The sequence below is a fragment of the Amphibalanus amphitrite genome, unplaced genomic scaffold (genome assembly GCF_019059575.1).
Source record: "Amphibalanus amphitrite isolate SeventyFive unplaced genomic scaffold, NRLGWU_Aamphi_draft 000123F_arrow, whole genome shotgun sequence".
Classification (NCBI taxonomy): Eukaryota; Metazoa; Arthropoda; class Thecostraca; order Balanomorpha; family Balanidae; genus Amphibalanus; species Amphibalanus amphitrite.
The window spans coordinates 10184-34809 of record NW_024881618.1 but is presented as its reverse complement, the minus strand read 5'-3'; the positions used below and the strand labels follow the sequence as shown (position 1 = coordinate 34809).

General features: G+C 50.2%; 1 protein-coding gene across 1 annotated transcript in view; it reads left to right on the top strand.

The window, feature by feature from the left end:
• Positions 1–8484, top strand: part of LOC122381624 (discoidin domain-containing receptor 2-like) — a 53520-nt gene extending 45036 nt beyond the window's left edge. The window contains exons 14-18 of the mRNA XM_043366022.1: positions 356–538; positions 2268–2360; positions 3166–3307; positions 6758–6913; positions 7325–8484. Of these exons, the coding sequence (XP_043221957.1) occupies positions 356–538; positions 2268–2360; positions 3166–3307; positions 6758–6913; positions 7325–7483 (733 nt within the window). The 3' untranslated portion in view covers positions 7484–8484. The remainder of the gene's footprint in view (positions 1–355; positions 539–2267; positions 2361–3165; positions 3308–6757; positions 6914–7324) is intronic.
• Positions 8485–24626: the final 16142 nt, after the last annotated feature.

The window sequence follows — 24626 nt, the reverse complement described above, 5'->3', positions numbered from 1 at the left end:
TACTCGATTGCTTTCTTATAGCAGTAATGTCTCCAAGATTATAGTAACCTACCGGTTGCATATTTAAAGGCAAGGTGAAAAAAGAATTAAAGTAAATAGATCAAAGTGCATTTAATTGTAACAAAAGTCGATGCCTGTCTGGGCAGAGTTTGCGCTGTAACGTCGAAACATTACCAGAAACCTGAGACATTTGGTTTATAAGATGCCATCGGCCTGTATCCTCCAAAACTCTGTTCAATAAATGCACCAGTCACCCGAACTTCTCAGTGCTCAACGCCAAAGTCACCGAGTTCACGGAATGCGGGGCCGCCGTTGGATGTTTGATCGTTCACCTTTTAATTTGTTTCTGTTTCAGCGCCGAGTTCCGCGAGGAGCTGTCGCTGGGCTGCCGGCTGCGCTGCCAGCACCTGTGCGCCGTGCTGGGTGTCGGCGAGGACCCGGCCGCCATCCTGGTGGAGCACTCGCCGCTGGGCGACCTCAACCAGTTCCTGCAGAGCCGCGTCTCCGAGACCAGCACCTGCGCCGGCAGCGTCCTCAGGTGGGCAGACGCCGCGGTCTCAGCTCCTGTACCAGCGTCGCACTCAGCGCTGGTCTTAGCGCTAGTTTCAGCATCAGTCCCTGTCTCGAGCCCGACCTGGCCTCGCCCGGTCTCAGCGCTGGTCCTCTCTTGGCGCGGTGACCGTCCGGTCTCTTCCGGCTGGCCTCTCCCGGTCCCAGCGCTGGTCTCTCCCGGAGACCTCCCGGTCCATCCCGGAGACGCACGGCGCGCTCCCTGCGGTCAGCGCCGGTTCCCGGAGACGGCGCCGCTGCCCGGGGATATTAAAAGTTGTCGGCAGCCGCGCACCTGGCCGAGCCCCGGGCGATCTCAAGTTGGCTGCACTCCTAGCGTGGCTCCCACTCGCCGCGCCATCAGTATGCATAAGAGGGGGATCGCATGCGGGCTCTGATCCCGGTCCCACCGCAGTGTGTAACAGAGCTGGCGGGCTTTGTAAACCCCGGGGTGGCTCGTAGCAACTCGTGGTCGGCTGGCTGATGGTTTCTGACGTTACGTATATGCTGTGTCCGTGGGAACACTGCCGTGTACTTTCTTCCAGACACGTGACTTAGGAAGTCGCGTTAAACTTTATGCTTAGAAGTTCGCAACAAAAATATATGTTTCTAAAATTAGTCTCAGGCATCAACTCCTTCGCAATTCGCATCTACACACACTTCTGTTTGTGCCTGTGTGTCTGTGTCTGTGTGTCGGTGTCCGTGTGTCTGTGTCTGTGTCTGTGTGTCTGTGTCTGTGTGTCTGTGTCTGTGTGTCTGTGTCTGTGTGTCTGTGTCTGTGTGTCTGTGTCTGTGTGTCTGTGTCTGTGTGTCTGTGTCTGTGTGTCTGTGTCTGTGTGTCTGTGTCTGTGTGTCTGTGTCTGTGTGTCTGTGTCTGTGTGTCTGTGTCTGTGTGTCTGTGTCTGTGTGTCTGTGTCTGTGTGTCTGTGTCTGTGTGTCTGTGTCTGTGTGTCTGTGTCTGTGTGTCTGTGTCTGTGTGTCTGTGTCTGTGTGTCTGTGTGTCTGTGTCTGTGTGTCTGTGTCTGTGTGTCTGTGTCTGTGTGTCTGTGTCTGTGTGTCTGTGTCTGTGTGTCTGTGTCTGTGTGTCTGTGTCTGTGTGTCTGTGTCTGTGTGTCTGTGTCTGTGTGTCTGTGTGTCTGTGTCTGTGTGTCTGTGTCTGTGTGTCTGTGTCTGTGTGTCTGTGTGTCTGTGTCTGTGTGTCTGTGTCTGTGTGTCTGTGTCTGTGTGTCTGTGTCTGTGTGTCTGTGTCTGTGTGTCTCTGTGCCTGTTATATGTGTCTCTGTGTCTGTATCTGCCGGACAGCCGCCGCCGGTGGCCACATCATTGATCAGAGCCGACAGCCGGCACTGCGGCCGGCTGCTCGGCGCTCCGCAGCTGTTTAACTACAGTTTAAGTGTCGGCTGGCCGGCCGGACGAGCCGGGAGCCCACGCCGACAGCTCCGCGCCGCCCCTAAAATAGGCTCATGTTACACGTGGGGCCGCCATGTGATCAGAGAAATGACCCGGCTCTCCCCGATTGCTTCTACTGAGGCGAATGAAATTGTGACAGCTGGCGATATGTGCGCTGTTCATGAGACGTCAATTCATAAGCCGGCTCGCCGTTTTGCAGGCGCGCCACGCTTATGGATGTATCCAAATAAGACCTTTGATTGACTCATGACTGATTGAATGCGTCGATAGGAATAGCTCTAACATGCTTGCCGTTTCTGTTGTTCCAGTAACGGCAGTCTGTTGTATATCGCCTCCCAAATTGCGTCTGGAATGAGCTTCCTGGAGGACAACAACGTGGTACACAAGGACCTGGCGACGAGGTGAGAACACCGATGTGCACTGAGAATAGTGTGATCAAAGGGATACTCTCCACGATTGGGGCCCACACTATCTTTGTCATAATCCCCGCGAGCCTCTGGGTCGCTGCAGTCCGTCCGTCGCCGCGGGCTCGGCCCACCTCACTAATAAGGACTGATGTCTGATGGTGGATAGTGGCACTCCTCTCACGCTGAGCCGCTGAGCCGCTGAGCCTCTGAGCCACTGAGCCTCTGAGCAATGAGCCGGGACATTACGACACGCATCGCCGCCATTGGTGTAATGGGGGTCAGATGAGCTGGCGGGGTGGGTCACCAGTCACAGATTGGAGGACATCGGTCACCTGTCTCCAGACGCCGGTCACCAGCCATCAGTCGGCAGCCACCTTTCTCTAGTGCAGAGATGCCTCAGCGGTCACCTGTTTCCAGTGGCGGATCCAGGGGGAGGGGGCAAAATGGGCATTTGCCCCTCCCAAACGGCATAATTTTAACATTACGCCTATGGACGAGGCATGGAAAGAATCGATAAATTGTTATGGTTTGCCCCCCCCCCCCCAAAAAAAAAAAACTCTGAGCTGGATCCGACTCTGCCTGTTTCATTTTAGAGACTTGGCGCCTCAGCTGTTGAATTAGCCATGGACACTTATGCAGGCTATCTATTTTCCGAACTTGTATAAAATCATTATCCTCTGCTCGCACAAGTAGCATTTGGTGACGCTCCGCCCGCCTCACCCGCCGCATGAAAAGTATTTGACGAGCTGAATGTGAAGTCTGTCGGTGACCCCCCCCCCCCCCCGCGCCGTTCTCGCAGAAACTGCGTAGTGTTTGACGAGCTGCATGTGAAGCTGACGGACACAGGCTCCGGGAGGGAGTTATACTCGGCTGACTACTACCGCCTGGACGACCACACCCGACTGCCGGTCCGCTGGATCGCCTGGGAGGCGCTCTTCATGGTGAGTACTGCCTGTGGTAGGACAGGAGTCCCAACCTCTCCCTGACACCGTCTTGTGATCCTGGCGGCCCTGAGCCACCGACGGGCCTCGGCCGCGCACTGAATATGATAATAGATGTCCGCGAGTTTTGTGATAAATCACCTCTGACTCGGCAGCCCCATTGGGAACTTTGTAGCTTCAGCTGATGAAAGAAGGAAGCAATTACTTATTTTCGCAATGTCGCCAAAAATGATGGTCGTTTGTCAAACGAGGGAGCATTATTTTTGCAGCGTACTATTCCAAAGCTGATTTTTTTTCAGTGGTATTTTTATCAAGTAGTATTGCCATATCTTAGCGTATGCATGGTATTTAATAGGTACCGATATTGATCATGATCCAAACCGTGCTTATTCAGATCCGCACGATGGTTGAAGAAGTGTGGTTGGCATGCCATATCTCTACTTGAGTGATAAATCTTGCGTAACCGTAGCATAAAACCTTAACCCGCGCGGGGCTGGGGTCTCCAGCCGAACGCGCGGGGCTGGGGGGGGGTAAATTTTACCCCCCCCCCCTGTTATCTCCCGAACTAATGGTCCAATTTGGAAAATTCAAACGCCAATCGAAAGCTCTCATCACGAACTACTAAAAACATGTACTTAATTTAAAGTTTGAGGTCAAGGTCAAGGTCAGGTCAAGGGTACAAATTGCAAGTTTCTACAGTATCGGCCTTGCACCGTAGTTGCCGAAGAATGGAGTCATGGACTGAGACTGATCGCCCAAAACGTGTTCTTAGGCTACCAAGACAATATTCGTTGCATACAATATCATTCAGAGGTCAAGGTCAAGGTCAGGTCAGGTCAGGTCAGGTCACCAAAAAACAAAATATAGAAAAGGGCATGTGCGACACATGTTTTATGGGTCATTTTACTCATAGAATTCAATAGGCACACTCAATAAGTGATATGGACCACCTCTGGATGAATTTCAGGTCGAGGTCAGGTCAAGGTCAGGTCAAGTGAGGTCAAATTTTGAAGTTGGTTGTTAAGGCCTAAAAAGGCGTCTATCTGATGCAGTTTTTCGCGGCGAATCGAATGGTGCTATTTTTGTTTCCGTACGAGGTCTAGAACTTCCAAAAAAGTCATTTTTCAAGAATTTTGTGTGTCGTGACGTCATAAAACTTTAAATAACTCCCACATTTTTGAACCGATTCTTCTAAAATTTGGTATGTAGGTGCACATAGACCACTTCTCTGACATATATTCCGGTTTTTTCGATAGACTCAAAATTTTGGATTTTATAATGATTTTCCCAAAAAAGTCAGTTTTTTGAAAAAATTTAGGCCAAAATCCATAATTTTCAAAAACCGAGATAGCCATTTGATAGACAAAGTAAAATTACATATAACATTTTTTGTTACGTCTTGATTCCTTTAAAAATGAAGATGTTAGCGGCGTTTGAACTTTTGCCGTTTTTGAGGCGAAAATGGCGAACATGACGTCACTAAAACGTCAATTTCTCAAAAAAATTCCGACGGATTTCGCTCAAATTTTCAGGGAACGTGTCAAATTGATGTAAGAAAAGGTACTGAAAGTTTGGCGATCGCAAAAATTCGCGAGGGGGGTAAAATTTACCCCCCCCCAGCCCCGCGCGGGTTAACCAGTTTGGAGCATTGCGTCATGCATATTATGTCAATTGCCTTTTGCCTAGGTAGTTCGGTCTAACCTTCGTCCCACGTGTTAGCTGATTGGTCGATATGGCTTTGCTCCAAGTCATAAGCTGTGGTACATAGGCCGCTTATTGCATGGAGTCTGGATAAATGTCGAATGTGCATTAATTATCATAATTTCTTATGGTGGCATTGCGTGAAAACGCCGCAACTATTGGCTGCCTCTCTGACCCTGCTTTTGTATTTAACCCGCGCACCGACGGGGGTCTGCGCCAACTTAGTACCGACGGGGGGGGGGCGGAAGACCGCCCCCCCTGAGATCTCGAGAACGAAGCAAGATAGCGACAAGCGGTAAACGGCATCGGATACGCACGGTCAAGATCTACAATTTTTACCAAGGTCATTTTCAGGTCAGGTCAAAGATGACGTCACAGGGGTCGAAAAAGTCAAAATGGCGGCGCTAAATATGGAGAGAGTTTTTCTCGAATAACTTTCGAATTAGTCAAGATAGGAACAAACTAAGGGCATCATCGTGATCCTCTCGTCAATCCGCATCGAATGATATATATGTTGACCTCGAAAGGTCAAGGTCAAAGGTTGACCTCAGGTCACGTGACCTCGAGGTCATCATGTATATCATTCGATGCGTCTTGACGAGCTGAACACAATGAGACCATCCACGCGTCTGTATCTTGTTCCTGTACGGAGTTATTGGCCAAAAACCTTTGGTGACCTTTGATGACGTCACATGACCTCACAGCTGCCCAACAGCAAAACAGACCTCAAGGTAGTGAAGGTTGATCGTATATGAAGTCATGTATGGTATATGGGGCCATTCCGACCCGTTTTAGTGGTAAAAACAGGGAGTTGATTTTTCCCCCATTGACTTATAATGGGGAGGTCGCGAAATTGACCTGACCTTAGGTCACCGATATCAAAATTCCGAGATATACTAATTGTAGCTACTAATGACCTTATAACATCCTGCGACTTTCAAAGGCCTCCGACATCTACTGTAGCTCTGGCACGGTGACAAAGTTGCAAAAAAGTGACTTGAGGTTGGGTCATTCAAAGTGACCTGGTGACCTGACCTTGAAAGGTAGGAGGTTCAAACTTGCACACCATGTGTAAAATTGATAAGGGAATAGTCATACCAAATTTCGCGGCGCTACACGCCGCGGTTTTCCCGCTATTCGCGAAAAACCTCAGGGGGGGGCGGATATCCGCCCCCCCCGTCGGTGCGCGGGTTAAAGTAGTTCGGTCTTCAACTATTCGAGAGTCATGCGGAATTCTCCAGCCTAAATAACTGTCAAAATGACGTAGCTGTGTCGGTTTGTTTGGGCAGGTTTGCAGATATTACTCTGCTGTAGCTTATTGCTACCACCGGAGCTAAACTGTTAGTTATGCAGGTTCAGAGGGAGTGAAGCTGAGTGATTAATTAAACATCAAATGCGGCTATATGTATTAGCCGGTAATATTGCCCTCATGTCCGACGTAAGCTGTTCCACGTCCTTAGCCATAGGTTAGGTATTGCTTTGCGGTATCTTGAGTCTTGACGGCCTCCGAACAGAGTCAGTCTTCTTTGAAGCGGTTCGTATGCAGCATTGCAGGCTACTGTTTGAAGTCTTAAGGTATTTTGATAGCAGCCAGAACCGTGCGTTCATAAATGAAGAGAATTTTCTAAAAACGGGCAACACATAGTGAAATACAGTATATCGGTAGAGAGGTGTTCAATTATAAAATGGTTTTAGTTCTCCGACGACCAGTACCCCGGTGACACTGATCCGACCCTCCTCCGTCTGCAGGGCCAGCAGAGTTCGGCCTCTGACGTCTGGTCCTTCGCCGTCACTCTGTGGGAGATCATGACGTTCGCCAGGGAGCAGCCCTTCGAGAACTTCAGCGACGAGTCCGTCATCTCGAACCTGGCTCTCTTCTACAACAACGACGGCGGACGACTGCCGGTCAGTGACGTAGTCAAGAGATGTGTGCTGAGTTCTTCATTAAAAAATCGCTTGTATTTTAACGAAGGCAATGCATTCGTCATTCGTGTTTCTTAAAAAAAAAATAGCGTACAAGAGAGCTGCCTTCCATTGCCGACCTGACATCAGAGACAACTCGCTTCCACGGGCCTGACCTTCTATGACCGTAAATAAACGGTACAAAGGTACCTGATCTGACCTGACCTGACCTATTCCGACCTACCCACAAGAGTACCTGCCTTCGCTGCTGACCTGACCTGATCTGACCTGACCTTACATACTCTTAACTTCCCGAAGGAGTATTTGTCGCCGCCACTTACCTGACCTGCCTTGCCCTACCCGCAGGAGTACCTACCTCAGTCGCTGACCTGACCTGACGTGCCCCACCCGCAGGAGTACCTGCCGCCGCCGCTGACCTGCGGCCAGGAGGTATACGACCTGATGCTGGAGTGCTGGCGCCGTGATCACGCCGAGCGGCCGCGGTTCCGTCAGATCCTGCTCTTCCTGCAGCGACTAAACCTGGGCTACCGACCGGCGGCCGAGAGCGCGTGACAGTGGGACGCCGCCTCCGCGCCCGCCGGCAGGACGTTCGCCCTGGTCGAGTGCGCCCCTCAGACGTGATGCGGACGTGACGTGAGGACGTGGTCAGACGTGATCTCAGCGGCGACTGGACGGCGGAGAGTGTGGGTTAGACTTTGGAAGGCAGCAGAAGAGGGCTGGTGAGTGCGCTTAGAGCAGGACTCGTCTGTGGGACGTTGCAATGTGGATCGGGAGATTACAGGGTCAGAGAGCCGGCTTCAGGAGAAGTCGGTGTCACTATGAAGACATGCACAAGAAGACCGGGACGGGTGCTGTTAGTGAAGCGTCGCTGGTCTTCGCACAGTGGTCGAGTTAGGTGACTTTGCGCGGGTCGGAGCCTCGGAGGCAGCCCGCGCCGATGTGGCAGTGAAAACATGCCGTGTGAGGGCCGCAGAACCCTGCTCCTTCATCTGACATAGCATGGTGTCCCACCCGCCAGAGCCGTTTTACATACACCCAGTCGTGAGCGCGCCTGTGACGGGGTATCAGTGTGTGGACTCCCCGACCAGTGACCAGTACCAGAGGACTTCTCGCCGAGTTGACGCCAAGCGCGCTCCGTCAGAGAAGGCCCGAGTCCTGTGCATGACTGACTCCCTCTTGTGGGAAACCTCGAGGTCACTGGCACTCCAAAGTGTCAGCTGGTAATGCTTTCTGTGCCAAGTGTTCTGTCGGCGAGCCGCGCTCGCAGAGGTTTGGCCCCGGGCGAGCTGCGCCGTGAAGTGGCGCAGCTGCGGCGCTCCGTTGATGTCAGCAGCGGTTAGGATGTGACCCTGCTTGTTGTTGCCTTCGGAAGGACAATCGGAGGAGATCTGGTGCACTGTTGACCCACGCCGGACGTAGTGATAGCTGCGCGCGCAGAGAGGCGCCGACGACATACGACCTGTAGCAGACCGGAAGCGTGCATCCGAGTGTGCGTGACATGCATCATGTGAATCCTTTGTACTTGTGAATAAAATGTAAAGCACCTATCGGCATCGGAACCGTCCACTGTTTTAATTTGTTTTAGCGGAAGAGCGACAGGAACCCTTTCCTAAAGACATTTATGTCAAGGTGTAATTGCCCTGAACACGTCATCAAATAATCATGCACACTACTATGTTTCACGGAAAGGTTAACGTATCTTTGTTATAAAATCAAGTAAAATTATTAAGTGACATGTGTCGCAGCTGGACATCAAATTATCGCTGCAATCCTGTCGGCATTTCAGTCGGCGTGGCGCTGCAAGTGTTGTGCGGTACGACCGGCCGGTGACACATAACGACACAGGACAGTGACGCCGCTATTTGGGACGGTCCAAAGGCAGGCGAGTTATGGTCCTCTTATTTCAATTAGTTCTCGGAATAGGAGCATCAGCCATGTCATTGGTGGCTATTAGGTCCGGACGCAGTCAGCAGTTACGGCTGCCCGCCCGGGGGCATCTACTTAAGGAGACCCTCGTAAACCGTTCATTAAAGATAAGCCCGCTCGTCTGTTACCCAAGCGGCCGGCTAAGCCGCGCCCTGTTTCACTTTGCAGGAAGTCAGCCGCGAAATGGAAGGAAATGACTGTGCCAGCGCCAGTGCCTCATAATATGACAGGTAGCAGTAGAAATGTGTCGGGGCACCAAACGTTTTCAGAAAAAAAAGTTTAAAATGGTTCGTCGAATTGGTTGTCGTCATAAGACGTCGGTCAGCCTACCGTCGTTTTCGAACTGCTCCTATTTCCTTCTATTGCGTGCGTTCTGTCTGTATTCTACAGCGACAAATTCACGCTCGTTGCTCACGCGAAGTTACTCGTCATTTACTTCAGTGACTTTCGTTTACTTGTAGTGCACATGGCTGCAGTGGACATGAAACATTCACATAGATCTATAATGCTTTTGTGGGTATTTAACCCACAATGGACTTGAAAAATGCGGACGATACCGTTGACGTTTCATTATTGCCTTGTAATCAACTCCTGATGATATGATGTCGTCAGAAAACGCTATGACATGTTCGAGGGCAATATGACTTGCGCCAGATCGGGTGATCGCCAAATCGACTATCAGCATCTTGGAAAACCGATACCGGCTAGCAATAGATTGCCTGCCGACAAGTCCAATGACAGTGGGAACTCCTGGCCGGTTGATCGGTGTCGAATGGGGTCATTATTCGGCAAACGATTGCTAATGCCGACTTCAGCGTGCATCGCGTCATTAGAGCGACTATAAATCGTGACATACGCTGGCGCGCGGGGCGGGCTCCCTGGACACCGATATTAACGGGGGTCGTCCACCGTCCCTCACATACCGGATCAATTAGTCAATGCAGGTGCTCACTGATGTGTATGTTTAAATAAAATAACAGCGAAGAGTTGTGATCAAACTTTCAGCACACTGCAGTGTTCTACACTTTCTCATCTGTTCCTCTGTTTCCTGTTCTTTGCCCCGTTGTCAGTAATCCTCTGTCCTCCCTCTCTTTCCCTTCGTAAGCCCTCTGTCTGTTTGCTCCTCTGCCTGAAATCTGATTCAGATTTTAGCGTTCACTCATAACTGTGACTGCGCCATCACTCAGTTTTATGTCGTCCATATGCATGACAACCTCTGTAACTAATACACCCTCTCCCCACTGTTCGGTCGCCATAAAATGAGCCGACGCAGCTGCGACCGGGTCGGTGGAACGCCGACAGACTGCCCTGCTGGCCGCTGACCGACGCCGACGCACCGCGGAGCTATTGAACATGAACCCCCGATTGACAGACGGTGTTTGCCCGGCGACGAATTAGGCCCAGCGTGCGTCATTTTCCGCCGCGGTGCCGGCCCAGCCGACGGGCAAACACTCGGACCACCTCGACAGTCACTCCACTTCACACTCCACACTGCACCGCAATCCACTCCAATCCACTCCAATCCACTGACGATTGCGCTGCTGGCGCCGAGTGGCAAACATATGTGACCGGTCCAAAGTCACCGGAATACAGACCGGATACACCGACCAGTTGAGTCTACCAAGAACCCGAACAGACACGGATGGGTGTTCAAAGAACTCTTCAGCAACTTTCCAAGTCTTTAAAAGCGTCAAAGCTCGACCACTATTGCTCGGTCGTGTTCTCGTGTTCTAAAGGATCATGTTACGTCGAGTAGAGTGTCGTTTTATTGCTGGTTACATCAAATATGCATTAGACAACTCGAGTACTTGGATGAAGCATGACTTGAAGTGCAATTGTGTGTGTATGTAGTATGTACAATACAGGGTTGTCGACCAATCGCCAGGTGTATAAAAAAGGTGCTGGTCCTTTCAATTCGGTTATTTTCTTCGCTCATTTCGATATTATGATAGTATCTAAACATAAGTTCCTTCTGATACTTACGTTTTGAATCTGTTTTATTTATTTCCTTTCATAATTGAAAAAGCTTTTATTAGGCATACATCAAATGCTGTTATGTTATGCCCTCCTCGAGTATGATGAGTAAAAAATAACTGTTGTACCAATTACGAGCATGATCCACCCTGTATGCCGTGCGGCAGTGACTGACATCCTCTCAGCCAGCTCGCCCGGTGACAGACAGCCCCCGCCGGTCCACGCGGGCTGACATCTCTGTTTGCCCGGCCGCACTGTATAGTCAATCATCCCATATTGAATCCTCTCCGGCCGGCGACCGCCCCGTTATTAGAGAAGGATGGTGTAACGAGACCCATAAATTATGTGCCGCCCCGCTCCCGCAGCGCCAAATGGAGGACAGCGCCAAGATGGCAAATTTTTGTGTTATAAAAGCGGTCCCTGGCCGGGACAATACTAGACGGGATTGTTATGAGACGCGACGGTGACCACTGCTAAGGTCGCTCACCATTCGGTGAATGTTGACACCAGAGAATTATTAAAAGCTTAAGGAGTTCCAAGGGTCCTTGACTGGGGAGAGGCACCGCAGGTAGCAGAGAAGCTGGTTCAGATTACCTGGGCACATGATTATTCCAACCTGCCAGCCATAAAACGGTGAAGTGTATAATCTATATCTTCAAGCTAGTGGAAACATCACATGTTTAATGTGGAGTCTTCGCTCGCGAACGACCACCTATGATAACTACATCACATTCCAACGTCTGTCTCTCTGAAAATATCAAAATCACTATTTTTGCATCATGTGTGCAACATTCATTTATGAGCCGAAATCCATTAATAACGCATGTTACATTCGTTCAGATCGATCAATTCATACTATGCACACACAAATCCACAACGTTTACAGTCATATCACTCCATTCTCAATCGGGATGGTGGTCCCATGCTCATCCCGTTTGATTTCAATCTCTACTGAATTTGCTAGGCGAGATAAAACCGCGTGACAGGAGGCAGTAAACGGCCTACTGGATCTTAAATAAAACTGAAATGTTTTTGGTGAGACGTAGAAGAATGTTATGGTGAATTCCTTTGTCCTAATATGTTGCGCATATAATTTCACAAAGACATGAATCATAAAACAGCAGAATTAAAACTCAAAGAAGTGCATGGAGGAAAAAAGAGAAAAGGTTATCACCAAACAAATTCTGAACAGTTAAGCACCTTCTCTTTTTAGCCGGTACCGCAACTTTAATGCATCATCATTGCAGCTGAGGAGATGTGTCTCTTCCCTGTGCTAACTGTAAATGTCTTTTCCAAACAGTACATATAGAACCGTTCTCTGGCAGACGTTTGCCGGCGGTCGCCCGGCGACTTTTTGGCTCTGTGCTCGTCTCGTTTGTTTTCGGGCGTCGCGAGGTGTCCGGCGGCCGGCAGTTAGGGACCGTGGTCCGCCTCTGTTGGTCCGCGGCCGGTCCCCAGGGTGCAGTGATGACCACCTTACGATCACGGTCCGGTGCCACTCCCGGCAGGGCCTTGCAGCGGCGCGCCACAAAGACGGGGCGAGCGAGGTCACAGCGAAGGGTGACCGGTGCTGCAGGGAAGGTGGACGGTTTTCCTAGCAGAACTCCAAAATTTGCATCATGGTAGGACCTTTAAAGTCATACACAGAAGGGAGTCACTCCCATCAGCATTGCTCCCATGCTCACTTTCGAAAATATTATTTTCACAAGCTGTTCTCTGCTTGGTTTAGATGGCGATTGAAGTGATCACGGTTCGACAGTGAGTTGCGGTCACAGGAAATGGATGACATGTGACACGGATGTTGACAAAGTTTGAGGTTGATTCGTATAATCTTTGTAAGCCTAAAAAATTCGCGAAGTCTCAACAGTAACATTTCTTCTTGTTGGTGGGAACTGTATCGCTCTGCCTCCCAGGAAGGCTGCGTCTTTTAACAAAATGGAAATAGGAAAAAAAGAAAAAAATCTTTTAATTGCAAGGTGGACGAATGCTTGCTTTTCACTAGCTTGCTTGCAGCACCAGACCACCAGAGGATTCAAAGCTGAACGAAAATCCGTCCCAAGCTCAGTTTTTTACTTTAGTTGAAACAGAGTGGATTGTAAAAAGATATTTAAACTAACAACTGAAACTCAATTACTTCCGTTAGTTCCCGGATTTAATGTTACAGTGATGGTTTGAGTGACTGGAAGTGTTTGGGCACGACCGGCCCACATTCCAGAAATGATATCTCGTGACAGAATCTGAAAATGGAGCAGAGGATGTCCCGTTGTGATCCAGTCTTCCAGCCACAGACTATGCAGTAGAATGGTGCTGACAGAATTGGTGCTCATCAAACCATGTTTGCATGCACACGCGCAATAAAAAATCGGCCAACGGGTGGAGTCGACCAAAAAAAAAGATACTTGCAACTTTATTGTCTAGCATATAAAGATTGACAGCGAGCGGAACTAACGAAATTGAAACTTTTAAAACTCTTATTTCTCAACCAATAGCCAAAACAAAAACTGACAAGTCAGTAAATATCAGCTACAGTCTGTCAAGAATATGAGTGCTTTCTGACATTCCATTTCGTAAAAAATGCATCAAATCGCCTCAGTCGCTCTCAAACGCAGCTAGTACGGTGTTATACCTATAACTTAAGCCGATTATCTGCGCGAGATATGGAAGTCTTTACGATTTACGTTTCTTGCTATCTTTTCCTAATTGTGCATCGGCTAGCTGCCGGAATAAATTTTCTCCTCCATTCCTTAACTGATACAAGGTTATGTAGCACGTCGTTCATTTTCCTAATTTTCTAGCCACCATTAATCAGGGTTATAATTCAGAATGCTGTGAAGCGGTCGACTGTTCAGGGTTCCGTCCGAGCTTCTTGGAACGGCCACGTTAGCTAATAGACACCGCCGCGCCGTCTGTCGTGGGAGCCAGCCCTCCACTTAGCGGGGGATGGGGCTCTCCAGAGGAGGTGACACTGATTTATCTAGCTCGATGGTCGAGCTGGTCACCCGCTCTCATCTTCACATCACTCCTGGTCGTCCACTCCTCCCTGCGGTTGGCTCCTATGGACGAACAGGCAGTAAAACCAGCAATATCTCGGGCAGCTGCGAGCCATGGTCGGAATCGCTTTATCCACCCCTCTCCCTTCTTCCTCCCTCTCTCTTCATCTTAGCCCGGCTGTCATATACGTCTGCGGCAGTCGGTTGGCGCTGAAACACGGGTTCTAGCACCGGTGACCTGCAATGGCCCCCTCTCCGGAGCACCCTCTGCCGTCCGGAGCGGTCCGGAGCGGGCCGGAGCGGGATGGAGAGGGTCGCTCCGGGCCGGAGTGGGTCGCTCCGGGCCGGAGAGCGGCTCCATCGCGGCCCGTGGAGCCGTGAGCGGCACCGCGGTGACAGCCGAGAGCCGCCGACTTTCTCCCGGCAGATGAGACGTCACGTTATGAGCGCAGGCTCAGAGAGGATCGCACGCGGCTCAACTGGGATCAGTGAGACGTCGGAGAGGAGAGGTGGCCGCTCCCGCGAGCGCTGGACCTCGCCGGTCAGTGGACGGCGGGCTGGACCAATCGGTCAGCAGAGATGGCACCGGGACAACTGGTCACTGAAAATGATGGTGGACTGATCGAGTATATGGATGACGAGTTCGGACCAGACAATCAGTCAAAAGGTGATAAGACTGCACAGTTGCATCAAACAGCAGCAGTTGAAGCTATACCGACCAGTCAGCATATGGGCTGAGTCAGAATATGATAAGATTGAAACAGCTTGTTTGAATGTGCTGGACGTCCTGGATCAAACAGTCAAACGAGATTATTGCCGGAATCAATGTCGATAGCATTACTGTGTGATCGTTGTGTCTTTTTTGTGCATTGGCGGGAATCATCAGCAGGTAGCACGCCCCCCAATGACGAGGCAAGTCTGCCTAAAAAAATATATAGTTGGCAACTGATCTAGTATGACAACGGTGGCTGGAACAAGCCCAGTCAGTCGTATAAATTTATTGGCCGGAGCTGATAAGACGCAACTGAAATGCAACATGCGTTTCAACCGAAACGAGAAATCCCGTCTGTCTATGCAAGAACGCATTCCTCTCAGACCACCATTTGTTACACCCGCTGCCCACGCTAGCTGACATGGAAAATACATAAGCCACGCAGAGGAAAAGTGCGTTAAACTTTCACTCCAGCCTGATAACCGGACCTGGCCGATGGACGTTTGGCCTGTTCGGCGGGCAGTGCCGATTCGTCTGAGCTCTCCTCTGATCGGCGCGCGGCCCGAGCCGCACTCTGAGCGCGGCGACCACCGATCACAGTCCTGTCCGCCGACCCAATCATAAAGTGCTCGGGCCCAATTTACGGCCTCACCTTCCCCGCGTGCCGCGTCGATCCGACCGCCAGACGTCGGCCAGATGGCATCGGACTTCTGCCTTCCCGGTCTGGCACGAGAGAGAGAGGGAGAGAGAGAGAGAGAGAGAGAGAGAGTGAGAGTGAGAGAGAGAGAGAGAGAGAGAGAGAGAGAGAGAGAGAGAGAGAGAGAGAGAGAGAGAGAGAGAGAGAGAGAGAGAGAAAGAGAAAGAAAGAGAGAGAGACGAGAAATGAGAGACGAGAGGTGAGAAATGAGAGGCGACCGAAAAGTGAAAGGTGAAGACGTTAGACCAAACATGGGATGGGATACAATTAGAGATTAGGGCCCAGGTAAGCCTGAAACATGACATAAAGAAAGCGCGAATCAGCAAACTGTGAAAAAGAGACAAGAGAACGACTGGACCCAATCACCCAAAGGACAGCGAAACCCGGCAGACAGTTGGATAAGACCAAAGCTGAAAACACCTGTAGGTATAAACTATAAAGCCCTCAGACCCGGGGCGAACTGAGCCAGTCGGGGAGGTGGATCCGGTCCAATCCCAGCACAGCTGACCGCCGCCACTGTTGGCGGACAAATGGGTGTTGACGGTGAGACCAGCGCTGGACCTGGCTCCCACCGGAGAACACTTCAGCCACCAGCCTGATGGAACGAGGGACACAGGCTCAAAGAGCAAAACTCACTGCGGATAACAGGAACTAATGCCAAGGGCAACAGGACAGCAATTAGAACCTAATGTAAATATTAGCAAATACAGTCGCGTTTTGTCTGTGTTTTATGGAATACTCGCATAATCATGCCAATGCATGTACATTTTATAACATTTGTTTCTGAGCGTGCGACCCTGCCCATTTCTCTAGCTCGGTTCTGAGGTGCCTGGGCAGCCTGTCGCGGGCTGTCGGCCGCACCTGACTCGGCTGATTGCGGCGCGGGGTACACGGAGGTGGGGCTCAAGACACGCGACCGGTGGCTCCCCTCAATCCGACGCTCGCGTGATGCATCTCATCAGTGGCGCAGGGCCACCAACGTGCACACGAAACGGGCCGCGCGCCGCGATCAAACCCACGCGGCAGCGGGAGCCGTCTCCATTTTTGGCCCCATCAGAGCCATATTTCATCTGGGAACGTCAAACTTTGGAAAGCGTCATCGTTCAGTCACCCTCTGCGGTCTCCGTTACGAATTACGGAAAGACATTGGGAAAGTGCGTAACATTATCCTTCCGAAACGGCTCTCTTCATCTACTGCCTCCCGAATTTGGCCATATGATACAAGGGTAAAATAAAGCTCCCCTGTTTCTTACCGGCAGCTGATGGTTCAGCACCACTCATAGTTTTTTAAAAGAAAATTCAAAATGGCCTCATCTTCAAAGTATTGAATATCGTGCATGAATTATGGTCAAACGAAAAGAGCGATGCCCAAATGCCGCTTAAATATGTTTTGCTGTCATCTTATACATCGCGCATTTTCACACGCTGCTTTTATGAAGACTTTCACCATTCATCTTACCGGTGTCGTCTTCGGTGAGATACGCGCGAACTTAGAGCTATAAATACACCTGCCGCATAAATATTTATCTCCCTCCGAACCGGGCCTTAGTTTTACTGCGGCAGCAGTGAATGGTGCGTTGCCGCTGGTTACGGATATTCTCGTCACCCTGCCTTCAGAGAAAACTTCTCTAATGGACTTACAACCGGCCGTATTTTTAACACGACTGCCGGTCCCATCAAAGCTAATGCAGGCCCTGTATCAATCTGACGACCTTGTTTGTGCGCCACCGTCTAGATTTTCCAAGTATAAGCGGCAGCTAAAGCAAGCTATTGCTTTGAGAAATTCAGGCTAGCACGATGTGATGAAGATTTGAATATTGTCGTGGTCATCACCAACAGCACTGTATACTTTTGTGGCATTTTGTTGGTGCGGATCTTGCCAATATATTAGCCAATAGATGATAGCTGAATGCAAGCTGTGAAGCTAATGGCCTCAATCATCTTCAATTGAGGTTATGCAAGGATAGCAGCCTATTTGGCAGATACCTACAATTGCTACTTGACATTTTTGCAAGAAAATATCGTTTCTTGCACGTCTTTAGCTGCGATTTTATGTCAGCAAGTTCATTATCGCTGAAGATGGCACCAAAATGTTGTAAGCTCTGTTGCAGCTCATCTTCTCACTTCATTCTAGTGAGAGCGCATCTCAGGAAGGCTGATACAGTGTCACATTAGGAACTCAAGCGCTATCCCAGAGAGCACCGGTTATGCAGACTGGCACTGAGAACTGACCCGCGCCACTGCTGGTGACGTCTGTTCAGTGATCACAAAGCAAAACTGGCAAACCGACAAAATAAACGGAGAAAACGACACCAGAACGACACTATGTGTGCTGCAGAGACTGTATGTATACTCGTATAATTGAGCCTGCTGATAGAATGATTTCGATAGATTAGCTAGATGTAAGTACGGTGGCAGAAGCTACTACGCTGTGAGTAGTAGAGGCGAGGCTGCCGGTAGGCTACCCCAGCCCTCAGCCACCGGTAAAACAGACGCTATCGAGCATCCCTGAGTCTCCAATAACAGAGTGCAGTTGGTGTCTGCCCGTCCGACACCCCTGACGTGGTCCGCCGTCAGCGCCGCAGGGCGCCGGCGCCGATAATTGGTGGCTTCGTTAGAGAACGCATCGGAGCGTGCGCGTCAACAGAGACGGACAGGACTTCTCTGACCCTCCTCGTGACCTATTGACCCTCGCTGAGACCTCTACTGCCCCTCTCTGTGATCCTTCTGACCCTCCATCGTGACCTATTGTACTGACCCCTTCCTGTTGCCTAATGACCCCTCTCCTTGACCACTCTGACCCTTCCTTGACCCCTCTGACTCACCCCATGACCTGCTGACCTTCCTTTGACCTACTGACCCTTATAGACTCATGTCACGATGAAGTTTTGCCATTTCCGTGGTCGCAACTCGCAACTATCGGACGTGCCAAAGATAGGTATATTTATTGACTACTTTGTGCATTCAATGCCAATGCCATTGAAAATAGCGTAAACTTTCAACCACCTGGTCCAGCCTCACACATTGCGTCGTCCATTACAAACAGTAACAACCTTGAGAGTGCCGAACTTTAGCGCAATTCTAGCCTTAGCGTACGGTTGTGGAGTGAGGAGCACGCGAGGTGGTGCGGCAGTCGAGTGGACTGTACCGCAGCACTTCGAGGCACTGCGGGACAGTATAACCTCCCAGTGGGCTGGGTGTCGGAAAGCCGAGTCTGCCGTGAGTGAGGCGCTGCGGCACTTCGGGGACTAGAAGAGAGAGAGAGAGAGAGAGAGAGAGAGAGAGAGAGAGAGAGAGAGAGGGAAAGAGGGAGAGAGAAAGAGAGAGAAAGAGAGGGAAGAGAGAGAAAGAGAGATAGAGAGAGAGAGAGAGAGAGAGAGAGAGAGAGAGAGAGAGAGAGAGAGAGAGAGAGAAAGGGAGAGAGAGGGCGGACAAGGGAGGGGAGGGAGCTAGGAGTTATTGCCCTACACGAGATACCGTGAATACTACGGGATAATCTCTGATGTCTGGTTCTAAGTCACCGCCACGCCAGCCTGTCGAGTGCAGCCAAGCCAAGTTGGCGGTAGGACTAATCCGGCCCGGCCTCGGGCGCCGGCGGCAATTCATTTCCTCAACTTGTTCGAGCACCACTCATGTGAGGCATTGCCAAAGTTTGAGTGCGAAAACAATGCCCCAGTCGCGCCGAAGGCCACAAGACGACACCACTTCTGACTAGGCGTCGGGTTCTTGTAGCTGACTTGTCGCTCTTGTCGCTCTATATCTTAGCTCGAGTCACAGAGTAAGGCGCTGTTTACAGAGGATCGGCGAATGTGGAACGTTTAATTTTAAGCGTATCCTATGTCAATAAAACTGTAGCATAGGTGAAACGGATCATCATACTGCGATTTAAAAATGAACGTGTGGAGACAGACTGTTGAGGATTATTTCGGAGCATCAACAAACCAGAATCATATTTGTTTGTTTGTCTCTTCTTTAATTTAGACATTTCGGTGTCAAAATAGTGTCAAAAGACCAGTGCATGGTCATAAGATGATTGGATGAGGAGACGTTGAACTACCGGATGCCGTCAGTGAGTGCTGGCTGGCACAGTCGTGTGGTCCTGAGGTTAATCTGTACGACCGATCACCGCCACGCTGACGGGCACTCGATGGGCAGTGCACCGAACACCGGGGAACTCCCTATACAGGTCCATGGTGCCACGAGTTCCGAGCATGATGATTAATGATGGACAAGGACATATTACGGAGAGAGAGAGAGAGAGAGAGAGAGAGAGAGAGAGAGAGAGAGAGAGAGAGAGAGAGAGAGAGAGAGAGAGAGAGAGAGAGAGAGAGAGAGAGAGAGAGAGAGAGAGAGAGAGAGAGAGAGAAAGAGAAATGACGAATGAAATTGTCTATGGTAGTGAGTGACCATCAACAACAATAGCGAATCCATTTCAAAGAGGCGAAGGGAGCGAACGTGATGGTATTGAGTTACACTACCTACTATTCATGTTATTGAATGGTACAGTGTTACATTGCCTATGGTAGAAGATCAGCAATTACAGCCTCTTGTACTATAATGATGTTCTGGACTACTTATTTCATTGTCGCAATGCTCAATAAGTTCAAAAACTTACGTTTGAATGCGCACTGTGGGGCAGCTGCATCGGTCGTTCCGATGTTGTGGCTCAGCTGGGCAGATTATCCATGGTTGACTGGCGGCGAGGATCAGATGGCTGCAGTCCTGATTATGACTCATTGAATTCTCATCCGCCGCCAGTTGATTCATTGTTGGCTTTCATCCTACCATTCAAATCGTGTTTGGAAGAGCAGAGCTATTGTGCTGGATGCACCACAAAGGCCTAGCGAATGTTTACTTTGGCAGAGAGTTGAAGATTCGATGTTTGGAAGGCTCCACATAGAACAGATTGAAGCTCAAGATGTTAAAATTCGAAAATAAAAGGCTCTCTTGTTCTCCGCCTAGCAGTGTACCGTGCGACAATCTGAAATTGACAACAACCCTTACGGCCAACATCATCCATCCAAGTCTCCCGAAACAAATAGCTGCAAAACCGAACATAAAGCCCCGTTTGCGCCGACGAGTGTGTTGGTTCGGCCGCTCTGGGTGGCTCCGCGTCATTCATCAAAAGCGCAGCTGGAAATCCCGTCTGGTTTATAGTTGATCCATAATGACGGTGAGGCTCTGCCCGTCCTCCCCTCTGCCGGGCAGAGCTGGCGCCGCGGCCGTATCGGCCCGAATTGAAACTTACCACCGTCGCCGCCGCCTATCAGAGTCGGTGATGCTCGCCGCATAACATCAGAGCAGCTTTCATGGATCATAAATGTATGCAGTTGAAAATGTCCGCTATCTCATGTTTTATGCAGCCGAGAATGCTGCGCCGAGCACGGAGGAGCCGCTCTGGCCGCCACTGTCAATTCCAAAGACGCTGACTGTGCGGACCGGCCAACCGAATCTCGACAACCCGGTTTCGGAGGACAAGTTGTATGTCAGCACCACACAATCGGGTTAGCATCGGATTCTAGAGCAGTGCGCTGTCAGAACGAGTATAAATGCATACCAATATATGTGTATGATGGCATAGAATTTCACATAATTGTGTTACGTCACATGCACCCTCGTTCGGCATACGTAGCCATATGAAACCGGACAATCAACCCATCGACAAAGACAGAAGCCGCTGATTGAGTTTCGATCGTCGTGCGGAATTGATTTCCCTCTCGCTCGCGGCTGAGTTTGTGCTCTCCCGCGACTCGAGGGCGGCGCTCGCGGGCGGCCGGAGCATTGTCCGACGGCCCGACGGCCGGCGCCGCCCAACTGAAGAGGTCACCGTCGTCGCCGACAGGATATATTGGCCGTCCATCAGGCGGTGGTCTCCGGCGGCAATCATTAGCCGGCCGCGGGCCGTCGGCGCCGCTCGCCGGGCGGTCATCTCTCCCCGGTGACTCGTATAGATGCCGCACACGCAGGGATATGGCCATGACACGCCCCGAGATGAACTACACACGAGGCAGCGCTCATGACGAGAATCTCGAATGGCGGCGGCGGCGGCGCGTGTCACAAACCCTCCTCGTGTCGGGTTATCGGCGGCCGACGGGACGAGAGGCGCGCGCCGCGCCGTCGAGCCGACATGCTCCAGTCACAGGAGTAACGACTGTCGGCCCGATCCCCATCACCAACTGACGACGCGACGGCCGCGTTTGTCTTCGTTTTACCGTCCACAGAATGTCGCCCCGGGGAGACATCGCTGCGCGACCCGGGTTAAAATGAATCCTAATGGGAGGACTTGGTCCGTAACAAGGATTATATGAGTCACTGCGGTGACCCAAATAGGTCTAAGCCAAAGTCCTTATCTTGTTAGGGCGTCACGCACAGAAGAAAGAACATGTTCTATACATTAATGCTGTTGTCGAAGAGAATCTAACATGCAAGCATACCGGCCATTTCACTCTTTTTAAGAAGTTAAAAACGGTGATCTCTCGGCACATTAACGTTCAGCTGACTGATACTTGAGCGAAGCGGACTACTGGAATGCAGAGTCACCGTGACAATTTCACTGTCAATCAGAATCAGGGATTCTGTAACATCAGTCATCGTCTGCCTGTCGTTTGTGTTTACTGCCTCTCTATGGAGATAGTCCGGTATATTCGGCCGGCCGTGATGTGAGCCATTGCAGCGGCGGGCCTGATGACGTGCTGTAATGCGATCTCCATTTACTTTATATGACACCCGTCCGAGGCTAGTTCACCACACCGCCAGTCGCTGATAAACGCTAACCTCGGTTCAAAATGCACCCATGTAGCATGAACTGAAAAATCGGTGCTTAGTTTATCTGTAGCACGTCTTCAACACGGAAAATTGCCGACTGGACCGGATCTGCCGCACTGTCACCACACTCTGGACACATTAAACTCCTCCAGTATCCCGGCATTGGCTCGAGTCGAAGGACTTTTCACTTTGCTCGAGTCGGGACGGCGCGGCGCGGCGTTCGGACCATTCGAGTCCCGGCGGCGTATCCTATGGCTGGCTGGAAACAGTGGTAATCAGCGTAATGCGCCGGCAGCTCGGGCCGCCTTACGGAGAGAGAATTCGCCATCAGAGCCAATACAGGAGCCAATGGTCCACTATGCCCGCGATTGAGATTCAACTGGAAGCAGCCAACTACAAGTTATTTGATGTCTAAGCGAAATGTGGGCAATTGAACCACATCGGACTGTGAGCGGCGAGCAAGCTCAGTCAATGTAACAGGAGCATGAGCGGAGCATTGCACGCGTCAATTGCAAGTAAGCTATACTGCACAAGGTTTCATGAAACACTAGCAGAATTATGAAGTCAATGAAAATACGATTTACATCTAAGGATTTAACTCTACCACCATTTCGACACTGGTTCGGGTCGAACGACTTTTCAATTCGCTCGAGTACCTTAAGACGACGTGAGCCATACTTCAGGCAACTTTAGCTTTAGTTTCATATACTTTAGACAAGAAAATGCTGTTTCAAGGTCACACAGCACCGTGTATGTATTTGAGAGAATATGTCCTGTGAGAGAAACTCGTCGTCTTTGATCTTTCCATAGCTTGTCAATAAGTTGCTTTAGCGCTGGCAAATTGTAACGCATGCATTCCATCGTGCGCATGGAGTATCGATGAAAAAGTGGGTGATTGAAGATGAAGGATGAGTCTGGTGAATGATTTATTCTGTGCCTTTCACAGGCTATTTGTTTGGTTGGAAATAAAGTGACTTGAAGGTAATCCAAGAGCCCAAAAGAACAACTCCTGCATCACCTGCCAGGTCATTACTCCACCTGTTTACTATCTCAACAAAACCTTGCCGCCTTCTAGCCAAGATTCGCCAATCCCTGCCGTTGGCCCACGGTACACCACTCGTTCAATCACCAGCCTTCTGTGGTTGTAGGCAGCGACCCTCCACTTCCCACACCAGCGCGCGGGGCTCGGCGGACCGCCTTCCCGTTCCCCAGGGGGTCGTCAGCGCGCCGGCCGGCGCGTGTGACCGCATCCTGCGTGCGAGACGGCAGTATTGCCGTATAAGTAACGAGCGGGGTGTGTCGAACCGCCGTTCAATAGCGCTAATCCGCTGCGGTGACTGCCCTGACCGACCCCTCCGCCGCTGCCGAGGGACTCAGGAAGGGGTGAGAATTAGACAGGTGATCTGTAGCGTGACGAGGCGTGTTGATATGTATTGGTCATTGGTCAACTTGCCAATATAGTAAGCCATGGGATGGTTTGGGTAATGAAAGGACACTGAACGAAGCTTAAGGTGCACGCACATTCCTTCAAAATCGCCGACTTTACAACTGCAATCTACAATCATACTGCATCCTCAACTATTCCAAGCATTTCTTAGCTCCACCAGACGATCAAGCAACCTTTGTATGTACCGCAAACGGCTTGAACGTAAACCTACCTGCACTTAGATTGATTACTTAACTCTATTAGTGGCAGGCTCCTGGCTACCCCCTATTAGTGGCAGGGGGGGGCTGTTTACGACCCCCCCCCCTTGATATCTCGAGATCTAACGGGCCGATTTTCAAAATTCAAACGGTATTCGATTTCGCTCAACGTGATCTACATTTCTAAAAAATAAAAATTAAAAAATGTCAATGGGGGGGGGGGGTAGAGGGGGGTAAAAACGGGCAAATTGCAGATACATTTTAGACTGTTTATCACGGCCAGGTTTCCGAACCAATCTTAACGCAACTTTTGCCGATCGATAGAGAATGAACCAGGAATTCACATGGATCCTAAAAATATGCATTTTCAAAAATCATAGGCGGATACAGATCATTGAGATTGGGGGTACACAAAAAGTATAGTAAATAAGGTTTTTGTTGGTACTGTTTCTAAAAAGGGTGGTAATGGTCTTGTTATGTTATAATTTTCTTATGAGAGAACGACTAAAATTGTATTGGTAATGCATAGGCGGTGTCAGGGCACCTATGTTGGGAGGTAAAACATAACCCCCCTTTTTGGACGCCTGGATCCGCCTATTATAGCAAAAACGTGTCCAAAGAGGATGCACAATAACTGTATATGTTATCACATGATACCTTTTATTCACTGTTCGTAAAACTGGTGCAGCATCGTGATCTTCGCCCAAATGACTCGCTTCACGAATAGGACCCCCCAATTCCCAGTGCTCTGGAGCCGCCCCTGGTAAAGTTATGAACTTGAAATTTTCAGGGAATGTGCCCAATTTAGTTTGAGGAAAAGTCAGAAAATTTCAGCATCGTAGCTTCAGTGGTTTCGGAGATATTCCCGAAAAACCTGAGGGGTGGATAAAAACAACCCCCTCCCCCTGCCACTAATAGGGTTAATAGGCCTCTGTACACCAGATGCACAGCCGGTCTGCGATTCCTCGGCACTGAATAGAAACAACT